A 21,257-nucleotide genomic window follows, 5' to 3' on the forward strand; every position below is an offset into this window, starting at 1 on the left:
AGAAAATAAATTTCAGTTATTAAAGTCACCCACTGTCTGGTATTTTGTTAGGGTAGCCCTAGAAAACTAATATACATTCCTTCACTAAAGTAGGTTTTCTAAATGCAAACAATGCATCTTGCTCATCTTTGTATCCCTGGAGCTCAGCACAGTGCCTGGCCTGGCATGGAGCATGGGTTTAATAAACATCTGATGAATCAGTAAATGAATGCATGTGTTACAATGCAACAGACAAGTGGAAAGTGTTCAGAAAAGGCTCGCATTTAGTGAAAAAGTAAATTTTGGGTCAACACATTTCTCTGCATATTCAACAATTGAAACTACTGGCCAAACTTCTCTGTAACAACAGCTCTCACATCAATCTTTACTTAAACAAAAGATTTCTGAGCATGAGACAATGGCTACCTCATTTAAAACCAATATATCTAACTCCCAGGACAGCCAAGTTTTGTCCTTCCTGGTTCATTTTAGTGGGACCTGTTCTGTTTAGACTGGGGACTTCTAGAGTCATTTAGCTAGGTCCCATGCTTCTCTATTCTAATGGTCCGCTATTAGCCTTAAAAAATTGATGCAACTCCTAATCACCTAATTTACTATCAAAGAACACTCTGGACATTGGAGAGAACAGAGCTTATGAAAAATTAAAATTTTCCAATCTCCTTATATAAACATTTATTTGTAAAATATACCCCAGCATAAAATTTTTCGGGTCTACATACAGAATAGATTAGAAACAGAAAAGCCATCATGAAGGAGGTAGATCAGGCTCTACTTTCTCATTCTTCTCCCTCACACCAAGCCCTCCTTGTTCTAGTCCATCTTTCACACAGTGAGATTTCCTGCCTCTCACACACCTTTGGTCAAACTACTGTTTCTTCTAAAACTCTCCAGTACTCAAGATCCAGTTCAAGCTTTTAGGCCTGAGAATTGATGTTCTCTATACTCTGGTTCCAATTTAAATTTCCTAATCATTTCTCATCCAATGTGCTGTAATACCAACATGGTCTTCACTCAGGTTGGAAGACTCATAGCCATAAATGCCCCATGTGATGGGCCTGCCTCCTGGTACAGCCACACAGGACGCCCACCTGACCCCCTATCTAACCTGCTCCTTGCTGTTCTTCTGGAAGGATTTTAGGTTCCATCTCCTCCATGAGGCTATACATGTCTCATTACTTCATCCTCTACTGAATGCCTACATTCCTTCCTGGGGATGATACTGGACATATACTGCTTGGTACTGTTTGTTACCTGTGTCTTTAGTTCATCTATGGAAAAGACCTCTCTGCCTGCTCACACAGCAACTCAGGAACTTGTGCTTAGTGGATTATCAGTAAATATCCACTAATGTACTTTCCCATCTACTATAGCTTGAATATGGTTTGAGTCCATCAAAGATCCACTGTAATTTAAGACTTGGTCTCCAAAGTGGTGCTACTGGGAAATCGTAGAAGTCTTGGTGGCCTAATGGGACATCCTTGGGTCACTGAGGACATTCCTTTATAGGGGATTATGGGACACCAGTCTGTCCCTTTTGATTTCCTGTTGGGAAAGAGATGATTGTCCACAAACACATGCTTCCACCATGATGTGATGTAGCTGAGAGAGATAGCCCCCACCAGAACTGAATTGAAGGCAAGGGCAAGCACTTGATTCTCCACAGTTCTGGACTAAATAAACCTCTTTTTCTTTATAAGTTAGCTGCCTCAGGCATTTCATTATAACAACACAAGCTGACTAATACAGCATGCCAGGAACCTCTTAGTTCTCCTGGTACTTGCCCCTGTATATAATAAAATAAGGCTCAGAAGCTAAACTCACAAAAAAAGCTAAGCCTACAAACTAACCATAGTCAGCAGCTGCCATTACGTGATTCCTCTCTGGGGGTAGGCACTAATGGGTCTCATTTGCCTGCTTCCAAAATTAGTCCTGACTACACCTGATAGCACTAGCATGCTACAGGTGGTAAGGTTTATGATTGGTGTTTTCTCCCCAAGGCTGGGAAAGAACCCATGGCATGCACATGCTAGGCACATACTCTACCACTGAGCACGGCCCTCTGATTAATCTTCATCTTCCACTTTTGGTTGTCTCTAAACTGTTGACACAGTCTCTATGATGGTGTTTTTGCTCTAAATTTCATCATTTTTTCAGCTGTACCCATGCACTTGACAGTTTTCTTAGGGTACAGAACTTAACCCCTAGTGTCCAGTCTTTCAGTCACAAGCAAAATGGAATTGATCCCCCAGGACCATGGTGGCCAGCTACCCTTGCAGCACTGCCGTTGACTTGTTCTGTCCCATTCCTACAAGACTGGATGACAGAGATTCGGTGCCATCCCAGGCTGAATGTGCCTGCTGGACACCAATCTAGATAACCGGCCAAGACTCCTTCCTGCCCATGGACCTGCCCCACAGCCACTCAGCACCCTAGCAGATCCCAGCTTGCTAACATAGAACACCTCCTAATCAAGTCCTTCCAGGCTGAGACAATAGATGCTAACGGCAAATCTCTGTCACTTTCCCCTACAATTTAAAGGAGAGAGAAAAATATACAGAAACCCATTAACCTTAGTTTTTTCTGAGCATCTGAATAAAGACTCAAACAACATTTTTGCTGCTTTGTTGTTCTTCTATGAATGGATAGGTGGACACAAATGATGTATGACTTCAATGTTACTGAAATTCCAGGCTGCATTTTTTCTTTCTTTTTGAGATTTGAGCTCTAAAATAAAGAGAAAAAAAGTGCCATCCCTCAAAGCAACTGTTTTACTTTTGGATTAATCTCCCTAAAATTTTGTTGCTGAGCTGACAGCAAAAGTTCTCCATGGCAAGTGGCAGGTAATTCTGTAAACAAAGAGAAGTCATCCTTGGAGCAAGTGCTTTGAAAATACACTTTGCTATCTCAACATGAAGTCATCAAATGCATATTAAGGCACTATAGTCATCTCTTTCTTCATTGATATGAAATCTTAAGTTATTTCTTTTAGGACTTGCAAGAGTATTATTATAAGTTCCATTTGTACCCACAAATAGCTACCAAATACTTAACGGTAGGTGAGGTGAGTTCCCAGACAGGAAACAAGAGCTCAGATCTGAGCCCAGGGGCTGAGTAGCAGAGCACCTCACACCTGGTGTGGTGGCTTCACTCACCAGTGCAGTAGCCCACGAGGTTGAGGAATTGCTCTTCCTTGCAGCTTGTCTTGCAGCTCCCACTGGTAAGAGTGATGTGAGGGTGACAGGAGACACAGTCAGACTCCAACGGCCCGTGGCACTGCCTGCAGGTTGGGTGGCATTCTAGGGAGAAAAACAAAAGCAGGCATTGGAAGTAGCAGCTCAGCATGTCAATGCATGAAGGATGTCAGGCACTCCATGTGTCTCCAACTCTAGTCATCTTTTGAAGATTCCTGAGCAAGCCAGGCTCACCCCTAGACCTGACTGACAGACTAAATTTATGGGATCAGTAAGAATTCTATCCACAGAAATAATACAGAATCTGGAACTATAAAGATTTGAGTCATTGGTCACAGTTTCCAGAGGAACCAGAATGGCCATCCCCCATCGTGTAAATAAGAAAGTTCAAACCAGAATCACACAGTGGAACCAAAAGACCACAATTCAGAGAGAGCAGAACAGAGACAAAAGGTGGGCATGTTGCTTCTCCAACATCCCTGACAGACAAGGAAGGACAAGTGACACTGAGACAGCTCACTGGAGTGAATTGCCAGCCAGGCATTCCCTTAGGCTCAACTTGGAGGACTGTTTTATCAGCAATACTTAATTAAAATACAAAGAACAGAAAAAGTCCTTTTTATGGAGGTTATCTTAAGCTGTATCTGAACTTGAGTTCCTTAGAAAAAATTATGTTCAAACTACTTCTTCCCCAGAAAAAACCCACCAAGTTAACAAGAAGTCCTCCACCGCAAAAAACCAGGTGAGACTCTGTACAGCATAAGAAATAAAAATAAGGACAAAGAGGAATCAAAGAAGGTCACAGCTGCTGCCGGCTCACGCTGCCAAGGCAGGCAGCAGGAACAAGGGCCCAGCAGGAGACTTAAGGATTTCCCTGCCAAGGACAAGGAGGTCCAAGCAAGTCTGATTCCAAGAGATGGGCGGTGAGGGCACAGAGCCTGGCAGAGCTCACTGGAGCTGATGAATTCTCTCCTGGCACACGCTAATGGAAAGGGAAGACACAGATTCCAAGTAAAGTCAATGCCTGTTGCTTCTGGCAAGAGACCAGAAGCAGATAAGGAGTTAGAAAATAAATTTTTGAAAAAAGCAAGCAAGAAAATGAACTGCTGGTTGGAAGGACAGCACTTCCACCCCCTTCTGCATTCCTGAGGCTGTCAACTATGCAAAAGATAGGCACGTTCTCAGGATTGTCTCCACCACCCCACTCTTCCCTCCAGAATATTTCCAGTGACCCGGTGCCCTGCTGCTGATGGTACCATCTATCTGCTGGCTTGGAGCAGACAGCGAAGAGTTAGAGCTACTCAGAACTTTCTTCCTCCAAATAATTCTGCACACAGAATTCACCTGGGCTAAGATGAAAGCACCTAAGGATAGAAACAGCTTTCAAGGACAGCCCTAACGACAGAGAAACAAGTTACATTCCCCCGCTGAGCTTGATAGAGTGTTTAAAGTAAAGAACTCACCATGGGCTTACAGAGATTAAAAAGGTATTTGGGAAAAAGGAAGAAAATTCCAGAATAAAAATAATATTGATCTTCAATGTTCTACATTTGTGTTCACTGTAAGTTTCCTCTTTGGAGTTCAAGGCGAGATGAATCCAAGAAATGTTAATCTATTTTTAAAATATTTTATAAATTTATAACATGTTATCTGACTTCAGAAACACATGAAAAGCAATTTTATCACAACCAGCTTCTTCCTATCAGCTGGCCTCAAATGTCTATTTCTGGAAACAAAATAGGAGTCATGATTGAATGTTTGTCTTTTTGTTCCCCCTGTAGAAACAAGAAACACAGTGCTAAAATAAGGTGCTTAAATTTTACTATTTTGTCAATTCCAGTAAAACCCTGTACTAATCTAAACTAGTAATTTCCAGAATCTCTATTACTGAAATGTAAAGGTGCCCTTAAAAGCATATTGGCCTCACATGTCAAGGAAGAGAATAAATGCCTTTCTCCCCTTTCCATCTCTTCTGCTGTTGCAGTGAAGTGCAGCTGAGTCCTTCCATGACCCGTGTCTAGTTCCAGGTCCTGCACAAGTGGGCTCACATTTGACATGGCTTGTCTCCAACATGACTACCAGCAAATTCACTTCTCCCTGGATGCATAAGCCACCCCCTGCCACCCAAGACAGTCTCTTCCTCCCCTCCCTCACACCTGCGCTATCCTGCCAAGAGCACATAGCAGAAGTGAGAGTGAGACTTCTGAGGTTAGGTCCTAAGAAGCTCGCAGCTTCTGCTTAGCTTCTGCTTAGCTTCTGCTTAGGTCTTTTTGGAACATTCACCTGAGGAGAGGGGGCAGGAGGAAGAGGACAAACATATATGAAGGCTGAGAAGGCCATGCTATGAGGAAGTTCGATTAGACACAAGAAGAAGATTCCTGATTGATCTAGGTGACTGAATGGGGCCTATAGGATCCTAAGAGAAAACTGCCCAGCTGAGACCATCAAATCCCAGAAATGGAAAAGATAATCAGTCAATTGCTGCTTTTAAGCCACTAAATTTGTATTGTTTTAAGCCACTAATTTTTGGTGGCAATGGATAACCAGAGCAGAACCTCACTGAGGGAAGTAAAAGATCTCCATACCATCCTTCAGTGTGTCTCAATTCTCAAATTTCAAATCCTTCCTCCGTTTTTTTTTTTTTTGTGAAAAGGAATGTTGGGGAGGGGAGAGTGTTAAAGGAATGGAATAGTATGCATCCTTGTAAAGTGTGAAAACGTATATACATGAATATCTACACATATAATTTTTTACAATATAGGAAATTATTTATGATTTGGAGAAGAATAAGTACGAAAAAGTTCATCCCTAATTTGTTCTCAGCCATGTAACAGCACATGTAAAAGGTAAATCAAAAAAGGAATATATTATCAGCTTAAGAGTTTTTTCTTTTGAGATGTGTGATTATCAATGATCCCCAAACCCCCAAGCCTCTATTTTTTCCCCTGATTGAAGTTGGCTACAATGAGCCATACTAAGTTATGCTGAACCAAGTTCAGGTTCTTACAGGACACAGGATTATTATTTATTCAGTGAAGGGAGTTATCTATCCAGAACATGGTCATCCTGGCAAGACAAAGCAGTTCTGAGTGTGTTCAAATTACTATGGTCTTAGGGCAAAGTCACCTCTAACTTTGCACTTGACTCATGCCTCCTTATTGGAAGAAGAGAATTTCACTCCTTCTCCTCACTTTATTCCTTTATACTTGACAAGTTCAAGACAAGGATTTACAGCCAGACCCCAGTCCCTGCTATGGCAAAGTTTCTAATTACAGTGTCTGGCTGCTCAGTGAAGATAAACAATGGCACAGGGGCTCTGCCCCGGCACGTTGCATACTCACCTGCACAACTCCCTTCCTGGTTAAAGTAGCCCTCGGGGCACTGGGAGAGGCAGCGCCCCTCCAACAGCACCCAGGAAGGCCGGCAGCCTGTGCAACTCTGTGCACTCTTCCCTGCACACGTGAGACAGGACTGGTGACAAGCTGGAGAAAGACAAAGCAAAGGGGACAATCAGGAAAGCCCCACATGCTGCAAACAGCAGGTATCCCTCCTGTCAGCATTCCTGGGCTGGAATCCCCTTGCTTTTCCCAACAACACAGCACACATCTTACATGTTTTTTTTTTCTAATTGAGAGTCCTTGCAAGGCAAGCACTTGTGGAGCTAAGCAAAGCAGAGATGCCACCAAACAGACACAAGCATGCTCAGAGTCGCACATTTCTTTCTTGCCAAGTTCTCACTCCCAGAGAATGTCAAAGAAAGAACAGGAAGCAGGAAATCAGTATTCTTTCCCTAGGGACTGCTCACACTATCCCTGGATACACGGCTGCTTATCTTCTGGCTGCTCAAGTTAAAGAGAAAAGGTGGCTGAGCTCTATTTAACTACTCTACAAAGGTTTACATGCTGCTTAGTCTATGATGGAGATGTTCACAGATGGGAGGGCTGCTTAGCGTTTTGAGCTCTTCAAAGCTCCTTGTGATAGTCAGACGGGCAGGTGACTGGCTCACAGTGAATGTGGACAGAGTCTGGCAGAAACTATGACATTGTAGCTCTATGTAACCTTGATCAAGTTAGTAACTTCTCCAGGCTCCTGTGTCCCCACCAATAAAACAGTGCATACTGCACGGGGAGCATGGGGCCAATGCATGTAAAATCCTTAGGACGGTGCTGGGTACACAGTAAGGACCTAGTGAGTCTCAGCTAAAATATTTATTAAATTCAGTGCTATTTGGGAAGTATCTGCAGGTGTGAAGAGAGTAAAGAAGTGAGGAGGATATCTCTGCTTGCCTTCATCAGAACTTAAGAATAAAGGGGTAAATGGGTTGGGAGCTTGGCTGTGGTAGTGTGCCTGCCTAACAACTGCCCTGAGTTCAAACCTCAGTACCACAAAAGAAAGATAGAAAGGAAGGGAAGGGGAAAGGAAGGAGAAAAGGAAAGGGGAAAGAGAAAAGGAAAGGGAAGAGAAAGGGGAAGGAGAGAGAAGAGGGAAAGGAAGAAAGAAAAAAAGAAGTGGGCGTTTTGGAACATTCCTGTCATCCCAGAGACAGTAGGAAACTTATAGTAGGAGGATCATAGTCCAGGCCAGCTTGGGCAAAAAGCAAGACCTAGCTCCAAAATAATCAGGGAGAAAGTGAACTGGAGGTGTGGCTCAAGTGGTAGAGGGTCTGCCTAATGAGTGCAAAGCTCTGAGTTCAAAACCCACACTGCCAAAACGAACAAAGTAGACATTTGCTTTATTTCCTGAGGATGGCCATTTTATTAATCACTCCTTTTTATTTTCTGTATTTCTGATTCTTTGACATCCAGAACAATGCTGGTCCTGGAGAGACTGCTCCTCCCAGGGCTGGATTCCTAGAGATCCTAAATGATAGACTCGGGAGCAAATGATTCATATACAAACTCACCACGCCAGACCCACACCCACACCTTCCTACCAAGCTTACACTGTAGGCCCCACCTCCTGCTGAGTAAGACAAAGTCCTGGCTCCTACCCAAGTAGATGGCCCTGACCCAAGAATTTCAGGCCATTTTCTCTCCAATGGACCAGATCACCAGACTACGGAGACACCCTTCCTCTATCAAATGCCTAGAACATACTCAGACCAGCAGACAATGGAAGAACAAGATGTAATTTTACACCCCTGAGATATGCATTTCTAATAAAATGTAACATGGAATGTTTTATGTAACACAGAGCCAATATTCAGCTAGGACACCCTGCTCCATCAGCTCAGGTTGTTAAAGAATCCATCTACTTTCATACTGGTTGGTATATGGTTGTTACCCTAAGCCTTCCAGCAGCCTTGTCCCTCCCCTTAGCATCCTGGCCCCAGCACCTAAAGGTTTAAAACCTGGGCCAGGATTCTTGAGCTGAGCCCAATGCCCATTCTCGCTGGCCTGTGTCCTTGCCTGGATTAATATTGCTTCATAAACAGCATGGTCACAAGTTTTTTTTTTTCCTAAATATTTTCGAAATTCTCTTTACAAAAGGAAATGAAATTGGTAAATTGAAGTTCAATCAAACAAAAGAAGGGTATACATTAACAATAGTTAAGATGTGTACTATAAAATGAAACAGCATGGAATGCAACACCAGGTGACAAAAACAGCTAAATTATATTATTATCATAAAGCTCTCCAATGCAAGGAAGCAACCTGAAGCAATATTTCCTGCTTACCTAAATAAATATACCTATGATAATACCAATACATTTATACTGGACTTTACATGATTGTTAAAATCCCTAGCTCTTTCAGTTGTACCTCCTTACTAAGTAGGAAATCGAAGTGTATCACTGGAATTGAGAATTTATTAATGCATAAACATATTTTATTTCATTCCATTTGGTCACCAAGTCAATGTGACAGCCTGGCTCACTGTGAATACAAGTTCTTATTTTATATAAAATAGGGAAGCAAAGAAAACAAACAAGTTGGAAGGCTGGTGGGCCAAGAAGAGTTCAAGAGAAAGTCTCTTTGCCACCCACTACATTTCAGAAATCTGCCCACCTAACAGCACCAGGACAGCTTCAGAGATGCCTTCACGGAAATGTTAAAGAACTAAACAGACAACAAGCAGGTTCACTGCCACGGGGACAGGGGGCGGAGATGCTGGGTGAAGATCCTCACAGAGTCTTTTCCTGCAATGCTCTTTCTGTAAGTACAGGCATAGCATTTTTAAAACAACTTGGCAATTCTGTGCCAGTTTGGAAAATGTCTACACTACTTCAATGACTTTTATTAGGCTGATCATTCTATGGGAGCTGAATTTCATAGCAGGAGTTCTGTCTGAAGTCTAAGATCCTTCAAGGAAGACTAACTCCATTACAGGGTATAGATGGAAGATATTTGAACGAAGGTCCATGAATAATTTCTCCACATAATACAACCTTTTTAGAGACTGGCTTTCCAGTTGATGGCTAAGTATATTTCTGAAAAGGCATAACGGAGCTTTGAACACTGAAGGTGTCCACATTTAAAGAGGCCTTAACTGGCTATGAAGTCTGCTCAACCTGACTCCAGTCAAAATTATACCTAAAATCAATTTTTAAAAATCTCCATTTCTGTTCATTCTACTCTCCATTTAAATTTCAGACAATTGATACTACTAGCTCTTGTTTATTGCTTTTTAGCAATTAAAAAAGTGGTACTGTACCCCTACTTTCATATCATGTAAAATTCCCTGGCTTTTCATATCAAAAACAGTTTTCGAGGTGGGCTTCTCTCAAAATATGATGTGGATATCAAGATCCTCCAAGACTGGCAGTAGGAGCACTGTGATAAAGGGTGAAAATGAAACAAGTGAAGTTAACCAAAATCAGTCTCCTCCTTTCCTTATTCCCTTTCCTTCTTATCCCCTTCTGCCCCTTCAGATGAATATGACGTAATGTCCCTCATTTCTTTCCCTCTGCCTCCTGCCCCAACTACAATGGCAACTCTTTAAGAGTAAAACTCCTATCCTTTTCATCTCTGTCATCCCTGCATGCTGGGCTCAGTCCCTGTTCCTGGCATGTCATAAAACTCGTTAATGGCCTTCTACACAGTAAATGGGTGGGCAGTGGGAGTGTGAAACGTGGATAGAAGGATGGAAACACCAACAGCACACTCACCTCATTCTTTTTTCTTTGGTAATTTCTTCAGTTTCTTTTTCTATTCATACCATAAATATTGGAGCTTCCCAAAATTTCACTCTCTGCCCTTCTTCTCACTCTTGGGTAAGCTTACCCATAGCTTTCATGACCTCTATGCTGGTGAGTCTTAAAGTTATGAGTGCAGCTCTGGTCTTTGTCCTGAACTCCAATCCCACAAATGTACTGCATGGGAGAGATCTCTATGTGGTGTTTCATGGGTATCTCATACTCCTCCTTTCCAAAATATCATTTCTTACTCACTTCTAACTCAGACCATATTCTGTTAATGTAAACTAGGACTTCTTATCCAATACCCCCCCCCGCCACAACATACACACATCCTTCTCCCCTACCTGGTTATTTCTTTTGCATTCCTTGTCTCACTTGTTACCTCACCATTCACCAAGATTCTCATACCACAAACCTTAGCATTATCCTGGACTTCTCCTTTTGTATCACAACATATTCAAGTTCTGTTGACTTTACCTCCTAAGTCTCTATCAAATCTACACCAACATCTCCATCCCGATGGCCCCCTGATTCAAACCATTGAGGTCATTCAAGACAGGGATTAGTGCTACAGCTTCCTAGCCAGTTCTACCCCGTTTCTCCCCATTTATCTGCCACATATGCACCAGATAGATGGATAGATAGATGAATCTATAGTGCAAACTGACCAAATTATCCCCCTTCTTCCAGTCTTTTAATGGTTTACCAATACTAGCAGTGTGAACTAAGCTCCTTCACACAGCATATAAAGCACTTCATGACAAGACCCCTGCCCATGTTTCCAGGACCATTCCTCTTGGGTCTTTCTTTTTATACACATATAAAAATTTATTTCTTTTTGGTTTAATATGAACAAATACACACGATACACACACATACACATATATATAACACAAATATAGTAATGGATAGACCTTAGCGGGTCATTGAAAGGAATAAGCATTTAGTCATTGTACTTAAGCTCAGGTTGGGTGGATTCCTGCCAAGCTCTACTATAAAATGCATTTTTTTCATGAATTCATCCATTAATTTACTCACTTTTTCACTTGGGTGTTTACACTGCAGGAATACCAGACACTGTGCACGTCTGCAGACATGCCATGCCTTTATACTTGCTGTTTCCTTCGCCTTGAATGCCTTTTCTCACCTTTTTCCCCTGGTATATTCCCATTAATCCTTCAAAAGCTTAATCACCTAAAGTTTTCCCTCTACACATCTGTCCTTACTCTGTTCTCCTAAAGAGTTGGCCTCCTTTGGACCATTTCTGTACCTGTACCTCCTCCCATTTCACCATGTGTTTTCAATTACTTATTCAGACATCAGTCTCCCTGCTTGAACAGGCTTTCCCTAAGGTGTGGTCTGTATCTTTTTCATCTTTCTATCCCTAAAGCCTGGAACCTCATGTTCTCAAACCAAGGAAAGTGAAGAAGATTGAGTATTTCCCGGAGGCACATAATTGTCTAGTTTATGCCAGCACCCTAGGGACTTTGTTAAAGAGCTAGGTTTAATATAGGCTCCATGTTTAGCTCAACTAGTGTAAGGAGATCTCAACTTCACAAATGGGTACATAGTCTTAATTTGTGCAGGCAAATTTCTGCCTATTTATTTCTTTAATTAAAACTCTTTGCCTAGAGGCCTTCAGTGAGTCTTAGCAACAACAAAATAGATCACAATGCATATGGAATACTTTATTTCTCCCTGTTCACCAAAAGCAAGTTAATTAATAGACCAAAATAACTGGCAAATTTCTTTTTTTAAAAAAATGATACTAGCAAGGCACTGGTGGCTCATACTTGCTATGCTTGTTACTTTGAAGGCTGAGATCAGGAAGCCCATGGTTCAAGGCTAGCCTGGGCAAAAAGTTTGCAAGACCTCATCTCAACCAATAACTGGGCATGCTAGTATGTGCCTGTCATCCCAGCTACACATAGTAGGCTGAGATTGGAGGGCTGTGATTCAGGTCAGTCAAGGCAAAAAGTGAGACCCTACCTCAAAAATAACCAGAAAAACAAAATACTAAGCCTCCAGAAAATCAATGATCCACTGAAGACATGATCAAATGAACTGAACAGAGCTTTTTCAAAGGAAGATGTATAAATGGCTAAAAAGCACATGAAGAAACACTCAAAATTTCTGGCCATAAAGGAAATGTAAATCAAAACCACATTAAGATTCCACCTCACTTCTGTTAGAATAGCTATCATCAAGAACACAAACAACAAATGTCCACAAGGATGTGGGAAAAAGGAGCCCTCATACACTGCTGGTGGGAATGTACATGAGTACAAGCACTATGGAAAGCAGTATGGAAGCTTCTCAATAAACTAAAACTAGAACTATCATATGATCCAGCAATCCCACTCCTAGGATATGCCTAAAGGAATGTAAGGCAGGTTACAATACAGACACCTGCACACCCATGTTTATTGTAGCACTATTCACAATAGCTAAGCCCTGGAAACAGTCAAGATGCCTCACAACTGATGAATGGTTACACACACACACACACACACACACACACACACACACACACACACGAATCTTATTCAGCCACCAAGAAGAATGAAATTTTGTCATTCACAGGTAAATGGGTGGAACTGGAGAACATCATCTTAAGTGAAGACAGACAGGTCCAGAAAGGCAAAGGTCACATGATTTCTCTCACATGTGGAAGACAGACCCAATACAAATGCAAACATTATCATTATACATATAAGTATATACAGAACATGCTTCCAAAAGTGGGACAGTTAGAGGAAACTAAGGGAGGAGGAAATGAAGGAAAGAATGATAAAAAAATGAATAATAAGGAAATATATCACATCTGTGTGGAACAAGACACAACAAAACACACTGAAAACTGTCAAACAACACAGAACTGGGAAAAGGGTGAGGAAGAGTAGTGGAGGGGGGCTGGACTGACTTAAGCACGATTTATTTACAGGTAAAAATTCAAGGCAAAATCCTATTGAACAATGAACAGACACCTAAACAATGAAGGACAGGAATGTAAAACAGTTCATGTTGAGGGGAGGGCACCAGCAGGAGGGGAAGGTAAATGAAGAAATTAAACAGAGTGAATATGGATGATGTATTTTCTATACAGGTAAGAATATAGAACACTGAAACCTGTTGAAGTCACCTTACGAAGGGCACTGGGATAGAAAGCAGAATAATGGAGAGAATGAACCAATTCAGGGTTTAATGCATGAATACATGGAAATGTCATAACAAAATCCCTTGTACAACTGTCATAAATTAACAAAAATGTCTTTTTTTTAAAAATGAAGGACAAGAAGGTAAAACAGGTCCTTTCCAGGGGTGGATAGCAATGGGAGGTAGAGGACATAGAGAGTCCTTATGGTGGAAATATTTTGCATTCATGTTTGAAAATAGAACAAAATCTACTGAAATTGTTCTAAGAAGAGGGGAGAGGGGTACAGGAAAAAGAAGGCGGGTGTTAATCTAAGAAATATGTAAGCACTTATGTTAATGTCACAATGTCCCCATATAAATATTATATGCTAATAATAAATATAAATAAATAAAAGCACTCAAGTGGTTGAATGCCTGTCTAACAAGCTAGATGCCCTGAGTTCTAACTCCAGTACCACCAAACTATCTTCAAGACTGTAAAAGAAGGCTTAGGAAAATTTAGTTGCTAGAATTTCCCTGGCCAAAGCTCTTTCACCACTCTAAACATAAGAAAAAGGCAGCTGATAGAAGGGAGTGGTGCCACTGGCAAGTTTATGACCTGTGCACTCTTTTCCAAAACAGTATCTCTTCTGAGGTAATGAATTAGACAATATGTAAATAAACTCATTATTGTAGCACAAAGTTCATTTGGAAAATGAAACCTATAATTTCTTCAAAATTGTATCATCTTTCATTCTCTTGCTACACTGTGTGGGAATTGAAAGAATACATCATTTATTTGCCATGGAATTGGGGCAATTACACGACTAATCTAATCACCCCAACCATGTCCTGGTCGCCACTGCCAAATTGTTTAATGGTGACGGAGCCCCATCATTAATTGGATGGTCTGGCCTGAAGTTAAATTATAAGGGTCTAGTGCGACACAGAGAACAAGGAATTTATGCTTGGAAAATGGGGAATAATTTCCATATCAGAACCCAGAAACTACTGTTGCTAAATTCTTTAGTTGGTTTCTTCTAAAGCCCCCATTTTGACTACACTAATTCACAGAGGCAGGGAAAACCAGTGAGCAATGGCTGATAACAATGTAGGGGATGCTCTTTTGATGTTTTGGAGGGCTTAGATTCCCATTAATTTATTTGTAATTTTGTTTTATCGATGACCGTGGTGGGTATTTCTTATTCTCTTCTTTAAGAAACTTGAATTTGTCAGTGGTAATGAAAACTCAGTTAAACAGGTGAGATCAACTTTGGATAAAATTGCTAAATATCCATCATTTGGTGAATTCTAAATGTTGATATTTAATAAACATGCAAATTTTGGTTGAGTACTAAAAATGCCTCCAGATTATCTTTTACAGTTAGTTGCAGATCCTCTTGTAGCAGCCATTTTAGCCACACTGTGGAAATATGAAAGCCATTGGAAAAAGAAATGCAATTTAAAGCTCTATCTTTTGAAGCTCCTTTTTTTTCAAACAGTGAGCCAAAAACATAGGAAAGATGCATGCAGGTGGCTGGCTCCACCTCTCCAGGACTCTTCTGTTTTTGAGCTACTGAGCTCAATCCATTCCTCTTTCTCAATCACTGCCTTGTCATAAGCTTTGAAGTATAGGCCACCACCCATGAGATCCTGTGGGATTTTTTGCTACTGTCATTCATTCATTATCTGTTTCTCTCACTAGACTGTACATTGTGTGAGAACAGTAATTTTCATTTGATTCATTCATTACTACATCTCTGGTGTCTAGAAATACCTAGCATCCAAGAGACAATCAATATTTGTGAAAGGAGTCTTGGCACAGTGGCTCAAGCCTGTAATCTGAGCTACTCAAAAGGTGAAGATCAGGAGGACCCTGTTTGAGTCCAGTCTGGACAAAAAGCTTATGAGACTCCATCTCAACCAATGGTAGGACACAATAGTACATGTCTGTTATTCCAGCTATGTGGGAAAGCCCAGGCCTGTACCCAGGCCCACCGAGACATAAAGCCAGACCCCATCCCAAAAGTAACCAACACAAAAAGGGCAAGTGGCATGACTCATGTGATAGAGTGCCTGCCTATAAAGCATGAGGCCCTGAATTCAACCTCCAGTACCACAAATACACATATATGTACACACACACATTATATACATATATATATTTTTATAAAAGGAATGAATAAAGATAGATGCTTTCCAATAGATAGTGTTCCCTTTGACTATTGTTAATTTTACATGCTTTTGTTCTTCAATCAAACACTAGCATTTTAGTTAAATATCTTGAGTATTGTTGCATCATCTTGCATTGGATACTTCATGAGTATGTCAAATAGCTCAAAGTAAAAAATTTATGATAAATTCTGACACTACATCAGGCTCCAAGTAAATCACTTCTTCCTATTATGCATCTGCATCTCAATTTCATTAGCTGCAGCAATATTCTAATCATGCTGCTGCAGTCTTCAAGAAAGGAAGGGAGAGTTCCAGAAAACAGTTGTTCTTTTTTTTATGGAGAAGCACTCAAGATCAAAGGTGCTATAAAAGCTCTCAACAACACCACACACACACACACACACACACACTCCCCTCCAACCTTTTAAACTGTTCTGCAGAGAGGCAAAGGTGCCTGTGGGAAGCTATTGGAGGAAGAGACCCAAGCAATCTCGAAGGGCTTCCAAGCCTGATTTCATAGACAACACTTCAGCAGAATTGAAAATGGAGCAGATTGTAGGAAGGCTTCCAGAGATACAGGATGAGTGACAGGAAATACATCAATCAACACTCTTGATATTCAGGTAAGGCTGGAAACAATTGATAGACACGCTCAGTTTCCCAATGGGATGCTGGGTAACTCAATTAACCTCTTTCTGCCACATTCTCCTCACGTGCAAATTGAGTACAATAACCTACCTGGTGGAGATTGCTCGGGGATTTGCTAATAATGTGAGTAGACAGCTATCTGTGTGATACCTAATAATATTATGTTAACGAGCGTAAAATCACGGGGCTACAAGAGACTCAAGAGGTCAATCCAGTCCTTTCACATCTGACCACAATTAAGCCATTCCAGAGGGATTAGATTCTAATCCTTTTTAAAAGGTGCCTATATAAAATAGTCCTAGAAAATTCCCCTTTGCTGATGATGCTTTCTCAAATGTAGATGCTCCAACCTTGCTGCATCAGTGTGCTTCGCTCCTCCCCGCAGCATGGGAAGGAGACTGGCAGCTACTCTGCCTCTAACAGGTACCGTTGAAGAGTGTCCTGGTGGCTATGAGCACAGATATTGGATTCGGGCTGACTTATAGCCCCACGTGACTCTATCCTTTGTTGGCCACGTGACTTTGAGCAATTTTCACCCTTAACTTTCTCAAGTCTCAGTTTTTTCCCCTAGGAAATTGTTGCCCCACTGACCCCATAAGGCTGGCCTCAGAATTAAGGGATCAAAACAAGAGAGTCACCTCTCACGGCTCCTGGCTCACAGTGGACGCCAAAGAAATGCTAGCATAATTTTCTGGACTCTGTAACCCCAGTCATTTTATTTTATAATTCTAACTTTTAAAATGTTAATCATTTTTGCTTTTCTCTTCTGAACTCATTCCAATTTCCTTGCCTTTCTTTTTTTAATACAGTACGTAAAATTAAAGGAGGAAGTGAGCTATGCTGAGTAGTCTAAAAAGCTTTCATCTTGGATTTCTCCTGGCCTTACCATGCCCAGGTGAAAACCAGAGACCCTGGACCACAGTAAGGATTCTTAGGACTTCTCTAGTTCTCTAGTTTTGCCCTGTGAACCCTGAATCTTCTGTAGCATATCCTTGAACTCTTGGAAAGACCAGTGTTTACCAAGGTCTGATGTCTCTGTTGTTTCTACTCAAACCAAACTTCAGGGCACATAGTCTGGGGCTGTGTAAAATCATGCAGACTAGTTTCACAGATTTCAGCAAATTAAAAACCACTTCTGTAACTCTGTGTGTGTGAGGAAGAGAGAGAGAGAGAGAGAGAGAGAAAGAAAGAGAGAAGAGAGAGGGAGAGAGAAGAAAAAGAGGACAAAGAAGAAAGAAGGAGAAGAATTAGGACTGGGGATATAAGTTAGTGGTAGAGCATTTGTCTAATATGCATGAGGTCCTAGGTTTGATCCCCAGCATGTGCACTCATGCATGTGCAAACTCACCCACCCACAAGAAGCAATAGTAATGTCTTCTTGGGGCTGGTGGAGTGGCTCAAGTGGTAAGAGTGCTTGACTGGCAAGTGTGAGGTCTTGAGTTCAAACCCCAGTGCCGCCAAAAAAAAAAAAAAGTATTAGTAATGTCTTCTCCTTCTGTGTTCCCTTCTATTTTCTCTGTGTACTTTCTCCACATTAATCAGGGATAGGCATTGTAATGACTTTCCTTAGAGGATCTGGATCTTGCCAGGAAGCAGCAGGGGCTTGAGGAAGCTTGTCTGGTAAATCCAAACCCACTGAAGGGATGTGAGAAGCAATTACACAGAGAGAGAATACCACTTATCCCAGGAGTCTGTGGGTCCCTCAGGAAGGAGCTATATCATTTTCCGTTATGGCACTCAGAATTAACCAAACCACTGAGGGGGAGGCTGTGTGGTATGAGCCCTGGTATAGCATTGGGACTCTTAGTATCAACAAAGATCCCATATGTGACAAGTGACTATAGAAACAAAGCCACAGGGATTTGGGGGACCACAGGCCTGAGCAGTGCATAAATATATGGGTGGAAGCCAGAGTGTTTGGAGAATAGTGACTCTTCTGGGCCACATGTAAGCCCCCTGGAGTCTGCCCTTCCAGAGAGCAATCACCTCTAGAACATTCCTGAACACCTGAGCATATGAACCAAGATCATATGAGGCAGAAGAATAGAAAAGCACAGTTTGGCCAAGGGTAGGTGGAGACTGACCAGATAAAATGTCATAAAAGTCCTGCCTAGGACATGTCCCCTTCAGGAGACATCCGGGAATGTCCTTCGGACCCCTGTTAGTGGTTAACTCAATAGCTAGTACATCATGAGAAGAGAGGATGTTTGTTCAGAAGGGAAAGTCCCAGAGCTAGCATGTGCACTGAGGGCTGGGAACCTGTCTTCAGGTGACCTTCTGAGGCACTTCCCTACTTACAGCTTCATACATATGGACTACACCTCATGAGTTTAATTGTAGCAGACTTGATTATGAGTAGGGCCATGTACAGTCAAAAATAAGTCGTATAACATCTTCCCGTCCACCAAAGTTACCAATCACAAGACCATGCTCCTCAGTACCTCCCCTCAGTCCCGGCTTTGCCCTAGAACTGCAATCCTGACAAAGAATCAGGACACAGAGCCTCTTCGCTCAGGTCTGCTTCCATCTATGGGAGTGTATTCCACTTTTAATAAATCTACACTTTACTTGCTACTCCCGTATGTTTTTTCCAAATCTTCGTTCAGTTCTCCAAGAACCTAGAACACTCACAACAGAGAAGAGCTTAGACCCTGCTCCCCCTGACCCCAGTATCAATCCCTTGAGCACAGGGATTTCTAATTTGCCCACCACTTTTATACCCCCTACCTCCTTTGAGCTTGGCAAAAACCTACATGGAAGATTATTATATTTTCTAATGCTATAATGCAAAGGCTCTGAGAGGTTAAGTGTCTGGCCTGGATCTCTGTCTTCTAGTTCTTCACACTTCTCACAATGCCATATTACCCATTGTGTCTGAAATCTTTCAACCTAACTTTGAAACCCAGTACTTTCATGTGAGGGTATATTCTAATGTGAAATTGAAGCTAGATGATACAAAATTGAATCTGTGGCATGCTCACAGCTATGTTGCAAAAATAAACATTCAAAGCTATGAACAAGAAAACAAAGACTCAGCGGTATTAGAGCAAAATGGCAAAAGCAATTCAGTGGTGGGCTGATTGTTTTTCTACTTTTCCCTGCATTCAAACTTTCCTTTAATAAACATATATTATATTCACTATGAGAAATACAATATTAGTATATTTTTTTTCAGATGGACTGAGAGTCAAACCATTCACCCATAAGTAAGGCAGCCCCTTGTAGGAGCAGAAAGGGGCCTTGGCTTCCCACCAGGAAACTATATCTGTCCCTTCATCTCCTGAGCCTCTCATAGATGGTGTGGCCATTGAGTCAAACCACTCAGGATGTCTTCAACTCTCTGTGGATGATATGCCAAGGCAGAGGTAAGAAAAACTTCTAAATTTTGACATTAGTCCAGATTTTTCCCTGAAGGGAACAATTCTTTTTCAGAGTAGCAAATTAGAAGAAGTAATACATGGAATTCCATAGTGAGCTCTGAGACTTCCTTAGTACTCTACGGGTCTCTGAAAGAATTCCCATCTGGACTTTCTGAGCACATAACTCAGGAAGGTTAGAAGCTCTTGAAGAATCATCTGCCATTCACAAAGGGACAGAGGGCATCCATGGGGCTAGTCTTTTGCATGTTGGCCTCCCCCTCATCCACATGCATCCTGGAGCCCTCTTATGTGGAAATAAAGGTCTTCTGGGTTTTAGCCACCCCTGACAGGATCTCTCAAGGTGAGCCTACAAGCTATCTAGGATTTCCTCAAGTCAGGTTTACTCACCTTCACAGAGCCCAGTGCTCTCCAGGTAAAACTGGGCTCTGCACTGGGACAAACACTTGCCAGAGGGGAGGCCTGGCCCCGAGAGCTGCTCTGCCTGCAGTCCTGCCTCTGGCTTCTTACAGCTGGTACAGTGAGAGGGTTCAGGACCCACACAAGTCTGGCAGGAGGCATGACAGGCTGCAAATGGGGATAAAATGCAGAAAACAATGCAAATATTAAATACATGTTGCAACAAACAAGAGTCCCTTCTTACATTAAAACCACTTAGAAGAGCTCACCAGATATATCCTTTCAAAATATGATTTTAAAATGCTCTACAGAAAGCACAGAGGAGATGATGTTTGTGAGAGGAAAGTGAGGGAGGTATAATTAGTCCCATCTCTCAGGACTACTAAGGGCTGTCAGGCTGCATCACAACCGAATCCAGCAAGCTGGACAATATTGGCCTGGCTCTCAGAGAAGCATGTTCACTGGACGATGATTTAACATTATGCCCTTGGTTTTTATTGAAGATTTTTAGAAGAATTCGTACAGAGGCCATTGCTGCAAGACTAGTTGTTGTGTTACTATCCATTATATTCATCTATCACCCACTGTGCAGAGGTCCAGGAAGCAAATTCCTCTTAGAATTTATTTGGTGAAAGGCTGCCTTTCTAGACAGGGAGGAGGTCTCTTGAGTGGCAATGAGTATTTCACAGTCTGTCACAGGATTATGTTTTTTTCTCTGGCAACTGGTCAAAATCAAATACTGTACTCAAACCATCTCATGCCCACATTTTGGTACCATTAACTCTCCTGTTCTTCAAAAGATTCTATAAATTTTCTTTTACAGAATATTTATTGAGGCATGGCTCAAGAGGTAGAGTGATTGTTTGCAAATGCAAGACCCTGAGTTCAACCCCCAATACCACCAAAAAAAAAAAAAGAGAGAGAGAGAAAATATATTTATTATAGCTTCTCTGTTTTAAATACATTTTCTTGTCACTATCTCAAACACTTTTCTTCAGTGCCTTATGTACAGATAAATATAAATTCATTTCACTTAATTAAAGTGCTTGCCCCTGGTGTTCAGGTTTCAAAAGACTAAATGCTACTGCCCTCCCAAGGAGCCCAGAAGCCCCTTTGGCAAACAGCAATTTAAGATTTTCCATTTTACTCAGCCCAGAGGCATTGCCATTGACTCTCAGTTTTCTCGCAGTGTCA

The 21,257-nt window shown here is 41.6% G+C and overlaps 1 protein-coding gene across 2 annotated transcripts in view; it reads right to left on the reverse strand.

Moving 5' to 3' along the window:
- Fras1 (Fraser extracellular matrix complex subunit 1) overlaps positions 1 to 21,257 on the reverse strand; it is a 424,489-nt gene that overhangs the window by 193,749 nt on the left and 209,483 nt on the right. For both annotated transcript variants that reach the window (XM_074041924.1, XM_074041925.1), the window contains 3 exons: positions 20,055 to 20,231; positions 6,533 to 6,673; positions 3,153 to 3,296 (listed from right to left, as the gene is read on the reverse strand). In XM_074041924.1, coding sequence (XP_073898025.1) covers positions 3,153 to 3,296; positions 6,533 to 6,673; positions 20,055 to 20,231 — 462 coding nt within the window. The remainder of the gene's footprint in view (positions 1 to 3,152; positions 3,297 to 6,532; positions 6,674 to 20,054; positions 20,232 to 21,257) is intronic.

Source organism: Castor canadensis, chromosome 9 (genome assembly GCF_047511655.1).
Source record: "Castor canadensis chromosome 9, mCasCan1.hap1v2, whole genome shotgun sequence".
NCBI classification, from domain to species: Eukaryota; Metazoa; Chordata; class Mammalia; order Rodentia; family Castoridae; genus Castor; species Castor canadensis.